This window comes from Hippopotamus amphibius, chromosome 6 (assembly GCF_030028045.1).
Source record: "Hippopotamus amphibius kiboko isolate mHipAmp2 chromosome 6, mHipAmp2.hap2, whole genome shotgun sequence".
Classification (NCBI taxonomy): Eukaryota; Metazoa; Chordata; class Mammalia; order Artiodactyla; family Hippopotamidae; genus Hippopotamus; species Hippopotamus amphibius.
In genome coordinates this window covers 139,209,757-139,218,478 of record NC_080191.1, presented here as the reverse complement: position 1 = coordinate 139,218,478, position 8,722 = coordinate 139,209,757, and the positions used below count along the sequence as shown (strand labels likewise).

General features: G+C 46.6%; 1 protein-coding gene across 1 annotated transcript in view; it reads right to left on the bottom strand.

The window, feature by feature from the left end:
- Nucleotides 1-341: 341 nt before the first annotated feature.
- The window catches only part of PPM1L (protein phosphatase, Mg2+/Mn2+ dependent 1L), a 295,093-nt gene continuing 286,712 nt past the window's right edge, over nucleotides 342-8,722 (bottom strand). The window contains exons 3-4 of the mRNA XM_057739711.1: nucleotides 4,526-4,687; nucleotides 342-1,352 (exon numbers count right to left, since the gene is read on the bottom strand). Of these exons, the coding sequence (XP_057595694.1) occupies nucleotides 1,006-1,352; nucleotides 4,526-4,687 (509 nt within the window). The 3' untranslated portion in view covers nucleotides 342-1,005. The remainder of the gene's footprint in view (nucleotides 1,353-4,525; nucleotides 4,688-8,722) is intronic.

The following is an 8,722-nucleotide window of genomic DNA, read 5'->3' as shown; positions in this document are numbered from 1 at the left end:
TCTCAGAACACTGCTTGAGAGACACTTGAAAGCTACTAGGAGAGAAAAAAATGCACAAAACCGGGCAGCTGGAGCTCAATTCAGGATGGCAACCTGACCAGCATTCTCTCTCAGTGCAAACAGCAGGCTTGCCAAGGGGCGCTGTGACTTATCTGGCCGTGATTTCCTCTCTCCACCCTTAAAGGGGGAAGGAACTATGGTATTGCAACTTACTTTTTCCACTTGGCAATTAAAAAACCGTGGTGTCTGGTGGTAAAGTTTAACAGCTGCCTATTTCATTAGGTAAGGTGTAAGCAAAAGGTTAAGGTCATGCACGATTAGGATAAACACACAAAGACTGGTCAGGTGGTACACAAAGTCTATTTAACTAATAAAGGGAGGGAGGGGAAAAGGTTGCCTCTGCCGTGCAAGCGGCTCTCATCCTCCCCACTTCCCTCAGCCTCCAAGAGCGGCCATGGAATAATAAACCATTTCCAAATCTGATTCTGGGCTGCTGCAGAGCGGAAAACCTGGGCTCAGGAGGACAAAGCATTCTCAGGACAGCTCTGCCACTCAGCAAAGGGCGTGGCCACATCGGCTCTGACTCATCGGTGACACTGCAGCATCTCCTGGGAGGCCTGCCCTGCTCGCTGCTCCAATGAGAGGACACACAGTCTGATGCCTGGAGGGCCCTGTAAGGGATCTTGAAAACAATCTTAAAAGGAGAATATATGGCACATGTGCCGTTCACTTCATACATGTGACTCTACAGCTATATATTTATATATTTTGAACATTGGATGAAAGAGTTGGGAAAACACGAAAAAACCATTTCCAGCCTCTCAACTACATTGGCCAAGAGCACCCTCTGTTCATCACGGCACATAGACTTAAGACAGCCGGGGATGGGGAACCCCATGTCTGGGATGGATGATCCTAACTGTAACTTCCACACTTTTCACTACATTAAAAGAGACCAGTGTGTTGCAAGTCCTTTAGTCTAAGGCAGCTGAGACCCCAAAGGGTTCACTGCTCTTCTGTTTTGCTGCTATTCCTGAACTTCACCACCATGACTGTTATGTTGTCAGGGCAGCCTCTGTAAAATGACTGTAAAACTATGCTCTTTGCCCCAAAGTGAGGTTCATCCAAGCGGTCCTTGATGAATCGAACAGCTTCCTCGTTGCTGAAAGCATCCCAGAGGCCATCTGATGCCAAGATCATGAACTCCGGCTGGAGCTTGTCCAGGTCAAAGGTCAGGATATCTGGATCTGGGATGACCACGTTGAGATTTTTCAGTGGATAATCCCCCAGGGATCGAGACATGGCCAGGATTCCCTGGACCCTCCAGGAGCCATTGAAACTGATGAAACCACCTAGAAAGACAGAATGAGCCCATCAGCTTGACCAGCCGCTCTCTCACACCCCTGGTACAGTCCACGTGCACCTGCAAAGGGCTGACCTACTGCACGTGATCTATCGTGTATGTTCCCCTCACCCCACCCTGGCACTGGCAGGAGGGAGCGGCATGGCTTGAGGTTTGACGCTCTACCAGTAGATCCTCAGGCCCTTATATATATACCCCTTGGTATCTTAAAGGCCTTCAAGACTAAATCAATAAGAATATTGAAGGCAGGAGGTACGGATGGGTTAGGGCATCAGCTTTAAGTTGACAACTTGGCAGCTCAGTGACTGACAGTAGCGAGCTCTAGGGAGGGGATCTAGGGAGAGCAGCAAAACAGCACTGAAAGGCAGGTGGATGGTACCAGAGACAGCCACTGGGATCCATCATTAGCTTGAGGCTGCCCTTGGGAGTGCCTATATAGGTCTCTAAACAGCTCCCCAAATAGGATCAGGATTCAAGAATGGTGTATTTTAGCACAGTTGTTAAAGGTTCAGGCTCTCGGGTCAGACTGCTTGAATTTGATTCCTGGCTCTGTTACTTCTAGCTATGTGTGACTTTGGATGAGAGACTCTCTCCGATCCTTGGTTTCCCTGGTTGCAAAATTGGGACAATAATAGTATCTAGTCCATCGAAGAGTTGTGAGAAATAAAGGAGTTATTCCATATTAATCACCTGGCACAGTGCCTGCATATGACATGCACTCAGTATTATCATTATTTTCTTTAAGGGAGCTAGAACTTTGTCCATTCACATATTATTTGTCAGATATGTATTAAATATATATTCCATGCAGGGCAATTTGCAGGCTATAAAGTTAAACAAGATCCAGACCTTTCTCTAAAGAAGTAGTCTGGCAGGAGGGAAAAGCCACTTGTCTTAACAGCTATAAGCACAAAGCAGTATTTTCTCAGGGACGGACTAGTACCCGCTGAATGTTGTAGGTGGATGGAGGAGGGAGGGAGGATTGCCGGTTGTGCTAATCAGAAAGGAGTGAGCATTAAAGCTGGGCTTTGAACAACGGGTAGCATTTCCATGGGCAGGGTGTCCAAGAAAATCCCAGGAAGCGTGGTCTCCTAGGCAAGAGCATGGGCTCTAGAATCACCATGCTGGGTCTCAGTTCTGGTCTCACCATTCGCTAGCTGTGTGTCCTTGGGTACACAAGCCTCTCTGAGGCTACACTTCCTTGGCTGTAAAATGAGGATAACATTATCAACCTCATAAGGTAGGGAAAGAGAAAGTGTATGTAAAGGGCTCAGCTTAGCTCCCAGCACGGAAGGAGCACACAGTAAATGGCAGCTGACATCACTGTTGTTGTGGAAACAGCTTAAGGAATGGAGACAGAAAGACCAATGTGTATTTGGTCTAGACTGGCTGCAGAGTATTGTCACGCAAAACAGGAGGGGGAGCGATGCCCAGAAAGGAAGGCTGAGGTCAGAGAAAACACACATAAAGATAATAAAACCAATCATTGCTCATGAAGCCCTGCTGTAAAACAGACTCTTGACACAGCAGGTGAGATTGACCTCCTTGGAGATGGTGTCTGAATTTGCTACTGTAATCACTGCAGGGACGAGGGAGGGTAGGTGGGTATGGCAGGGAAGAGAAGGGAGGATAAAATGAGTTGACATTTCAGAAGAGAGCGCTGGATGCTAAGGTGGCCTCTCCCCCTGTCCTGTATATACATCCTTGTCTGCGCTTCCTCAAGAGCAGGCTGACTGCATCCTAAGTCCAGGGTCACAGTGGATTCATGGGGAGATGCTGTCTTCATAAGTAGGGAAGCTCATCAAAGTTTGACAGATGCTCTTAAAACACTGTTCCATCCCATCCACAGAAAACCTGATCAAAGCTTTCATTAAAAATTATTCTGCATCTCAAGCAGTCACTGAAGCAGGAGGTTGTAATAAAATTCAACCCTTTTGGGCTCGACAGTATAGCTTCCTACTGTGAAAACTCAAACACTGATTATGTTCTGGGCATAAGCTGATGTGTAGGGATTGAATGTCAACCTGCAGATTCCCCCAGGCAGCAGGGGCCCTTCTTGGCCAGAGACCCAGGGTACCTGAGCTCCCTTGGGCAGCTGGCCTGCCACCTGGCATGTCACACAGAGGCAACATGCTGTGGTGGTCAGTCTGGGGAGGGAAGGGTTCCTCCCCTGCACAGGCAGAAAAGAATCCCCCCCGCCCCAAACTGACTATGAAACTGTAATAATCAACCGATAATCTTCCTTCAAGTCTGTGTCCCAATGTCACCTTAGTGGGGCCTACACTGACCACCCCCGACACCTCCCATCCCCAAACCTGCCGTGTGTCTCTCCATAGCAGTTATCACCTTGTAATATACCAGATAGTTTGCCTGCGTTTACTTATTTATTATTAATGTCTGTCTACTACATTCCCTACCCATTTCTCAATTCTAGGATGTAAGTTTGTACCCCCAGCCCCTAGATGTTGAAAAAGTGAAAAAGGGACTCTCCCCCTCCCCCAACTGAAATATATACTGAGCTTGGTGTTGGGAGGATAGGGGTGAGCAGACCAAGTTCCTGCCTCAAAGAACTCATGGTCAGGACGGCAAGACAGATAAGAGGGCCAGGTGTGTCCACCCATTGTGAAAGGTGACCCAAGAGGTCCACACAGGATGCTGGGGAAAGACTGAAGGGCTACCTAACCCAGACTGGGGAAGCCTCTGGCTACATGTGACAGGGAAGGCTGCCAAAAGGACACCCTTAAACCGAGTCTTAAAGGATAAGGTCATTGGTATCCACTAGACAGTGCGGACAACACCTGCAAAGGCACAGAGGTATCAGCTCCATAGTTCATTTGGTGGCTAACAGTTTGGCAAAGCTGGAGGGAAGCAGGGTGTGGCAAGCAGGGGCCCAAAGATCTCATTAGCCTTTAAACTAAGGCCCTCTTTTTTTTTTTTTGGCTCTTTTGGAATCTGTGGGCACAAAGCAGGGCAAATTCAGTGGCCACTCATTTGATAGGAAATGTTACAAAGTCCAGTCCCAGCCGCCTCAACAGCAGCCTCTGTACTGATCTGCTCACCCCCGGGTAAAGGAACATCTACTCCCCCAGGGCTCTCCCAGCAAGCCGCCTTGTCCACTTGAACAAGACAGCAGACAGTCTTAGGAGGCGTTCCCAAGCTCACCGGCTCTCTTTATCCTCTTCCTTTCCTTCAGCTGGTATGGCTTGTGATCATGAGACAAAGGAATGGCGTTCCCATCCTTGTCACACAGGACCCCACGCGAGTCACCCACGTTGGCCACAGTGAGGTCTTTATCTGACAGCAGAGCAATCAAACACGTTGTGCCTGCAAAACAGAAGAGAGAGGCAATGCAGGAGGTCAGCGGCGCTTTGAGATTAGGCTGCTTCTCATGGTTACTGGGCTCTTCAGTCATTAAAACTGCTCCTGCGGGGTGAGAATTTGACTCCAGCCACTCCGAGAAGGACGACTGTTCACTTCAACAACACCGATCAGATCTGACAGTCAATTTTCTTAACCATGTTGGCGTGTCACTGAAATAGGCTAGGATAACATAATCATTTTCCCAAATCACTGTTGTCTCTGCGACTCTTGATTTAAATGCATATCACACTTAAAAGGATTCAGAGAGAATCAGAATCAACTTGTAGCTTCAGACAACTGATATTTATTTTCTCCTTCTTGTTGGTGCTTAGTTTCTGTGAAATCCCAGTTGAAAGTGGGGAGGATGGGGGTCGGGTGGGCTCTTCAAGCAGGAGGGCCTGGAAGGGCCAGTAAATGACAGATGCCAGCAACCAGGTCCTATGGAGCTGTGGGGAGCGGCGGGAAGTAGCCTGTACAAACTCATCTATACAGAGTCTGACAGCAAAGACCAGTGACCAGAAACAGGTCGGCTCCAGGGCGCGATGGGGGCAGACTATAAAGGTAGAGGCAGGAAAACTAATATGATGACAAAAATGAGGTCTAGGTCAACAGGAGGTCGGGATTGGAGGTGGTCAGAATCAGAAGGGAAACAAGAGGGAAGAGCTGCTTGCCTGGAGCCCACACAAGACACAAAAGGAAAAGCTCTCTCTACTCAAACTCTTCATGGGACAAGAATGGATAAAAGCAAGTAGAGCTGCACAGTCTGGTCTAGTTGGAGGCTACCCTATTACATGCCTGGTGCCCTCTGTCCAGCCCCTCTCCTTCCCGCCCTCCCTTCTGACAGTGTCGCTGAGTATGCAAATATCTGCTGAAACGCGCAACCCATTAAGCTCTTGCTTCAAACCGATAATGCCTTTCCTTGTTAAAATTATTCATCAATTAGTCTTCATTAATATTTAACCTCCTCATTAAGAAGGTCATATTCAATAACAGAATGTAAACTGCATCTAAACAGCCTTTTACCCGCAGAGAACAACAAAAAAGACTGAATTCTTAAACAGACATAAAGAATAAATACGGGTTGATAGCAAGAGCGGGGAGAATAATGGGCATTTTCAGCTATTATAATTCTATTGGAAATTCCATTCTAAAGCCTGTTTAACTGAAAAGTGCCTTGATCAGAAATGGAAACACATGAAATGTTGGTTAACTCAGGATATCTGATGTGAAAAGCCTTGTGAAAGGAGAAAAGACTAATCTCAGGATTATCAAAGCAAATTGCAAATCTTTCACCTTAAAAAAACCTGTAAGAATGAAAATGTAAGCACAAGATGAACGATTCATATGATTAGAAATCGTTATTCTCAGTTTTTGATATTAGTTGCATTTTGGTCTTCAATCATCCTCACTTTGTCTGCAAGCATCTGACTGTGTTAACCTGTCTCTCACAATGAGAGCACACATTCTCCTGTAAGGCACACTCCTGGAGCCTGAAAGGTGGAATGGAGACCCTGCACTACTGGGTATTACGTGGATGGGGGCATTATATCAGTTCAGCGCCTGGAGTTGTGTCTCTCGAAGACCCTCTTCCCCTCTCACTCTGTGCGCTTTGAGAGATCATGGCCCTGATCTCTGTAGCCACCACCATCTTATCTACACCGCTAGCCTGGCTGACACACCTGAGGTCCATAGCAACTGCCCACTAGGCATTTCCATTTGCCTGTACTATGTGGGATCCAAAAAAGGCTTTGGGGTCCCCATGTGAGGGAGGTGAAGGGATCCACGTGGATGAGCTATAAGCTGCTTGCCCACCTCCACTGCAGCCACAATAGCTCTACATCCATTGTTAGCTTTATTGAGCTGCCGCATGTTTTTTTGTGTTGTTTTTTTTTTCAAAGAGGGGAGAGGTCATTTCTGTAGCTAAAAAAAAATTTGAAGTTTAATTGTATATGTGATTAAGAACCACTGAAGGGTTTTAAGCAGGATAGTGACATGATGAGATCTGTGTTTTAGAAGATCATGTCAATGGCTTTGTGGAAGATAAAGTGGAAGCAGGGAGAACTGGGAGAGTCCATTAGGATCTGAATTAATGTAGTAAACACAGGGATCGAGGGTCAGGGACAGATTATTTAAGACCAGAATGGATGGGCCACAGAGAAGAAGGAAATAAAGGAGAGAGGGGATGTCTAGGATAAGGTCCTGGCATCTAGAAGGGGGGCAATGGGTGCTCCACGGACAAGGACTTAAGGAGATGCCTGCTTGGGCTTCTGGGAAAGGCTCTCTCTCTCACTGAAAGAGACCCAAGGCAGAACACGACCCATCTCTTTGGCCTCGTGTGGCTCCTGTGTTTCCCAGAGCTGTGGCAGCCATCCTGCACCATGTGGGGCTATGGCTCAGAGTCAAGGCTCTGTGCCCAGAAGGAGGGGCGGAAGGGTGAGAAGCCTGAGTTCCGGAGACATCACGGAACTGCTGCACCAGCCTGGACCTGCCCTGTTCTTGTTCTGCGAGACACTGAATGTCTTCACTGCTTAAGGCTTTTTATGTTGATTTGTTGTCGTTGTTGTTGTTGTTCCTTGTGGTATCCTAACTGGTTCAGGGGCTTGTAGTTCAATAAGGGGCTTCTGGATGAGAGATCTAGAGGGTGACTGCTTTGCTTCACTCACACGTGAAGATTCATGGCCTGCCAACTCCTCTGTCAAGAACACGATCCCATTGTTTCTATGCGTCAATAAAATCTGCCTCCTGATGTGGAGTTCCAGAACGTACTGCTTTGAGAAAGTGGAAACTGCCTGTGTCACAATAGCCTCTTAGACCGGGCCAAAATGGGTGAGCCCCGGATGGTAGAATGAGAGTTGCAGGCAGCAATGAAATGTCACCATTGCTTCTCTGTAGACACCTGCCTGTGTCCTGGGTGGAGGCCCAAGCATGATCGGAAACACTGTAAACAACTTATTGCTTGGGCTTTGCAGTCTCAGCTCAGGATTACAAGAGACAATTTATAATCTAATCTTAGATGACAGAAAGCACTAACTACCCTGTGGCTGAGAAATATTACGCCCAAGAGGAAAGGAGAAAAATCACTTTTATTTTGTATATATGAGAAAAAACACCCCCAAGATTCTGGGTACTAGTTTTGAGATAAACTTATCCATCACAGCACTATTTATCCAAATACCAGGGTCTGACAATATTACTTAATCCTGAACCTCAGGATTGACTATATTAATAATTTAATCTAGATGATAACTTCATTGCAAATCTGGACAATATTTTGGAACTTTAACCTAATAGTCTGACTTAACAGATTAAAAAAAAAAAACGGATAAGGTAAATCCACACAGACTAGCATCAACTTCTTAGCTGAGTGAGGTCTGGTAAGTTATTTAACTCTTAAACCTCAGAAAATGGTACCACCACCCACTCAGTTGCTCAAGCTACAAGACAACCTTAGTTTCTCTCTTTTCCTCATTCCTGAAATTCAATCCGTCATTAAGTTCTGTCACTTGTGCCTCTAAAACACGTCTTAAACCTTTCCCCGTCTCTTGTTCTCATTGCACTGGCTGTAGTCCAAGCCACCGCCATCGCAGCCAGCATGCTCTTTCCGCTCTTCAGGTCCTGCAGGGTCTGCCCCAGCCCAGTCTGTCCAATGTTATGTCACACGACGCTCCTCTTGCTCAAGGCCTCCCTTCTGTTGCCCAAACGTGCCAAGCCTTTTGCTGTTTTGGGGCCTCTGTACTCAGTGTTCCCTCTTGCCTAGCATAGCTCCCTGACCTTGACACTGGCTGGCATGCACATGGTGATGTCTCAGTTCAAGGGTGACATCTTCAGAGGCCTTTTCTGATGGGGCATCTAATTTCCTCTTTATGTCCTTTATTGACCTCACAACACATAATTATGTAAATATCTTGTGTATTTCTTTAAACAATTTATTTAATGCCAATCTTCCCCTGTACAGTGTAAACTTCACAATGATAAGAATATCATCTGCTTGTTTTTCCT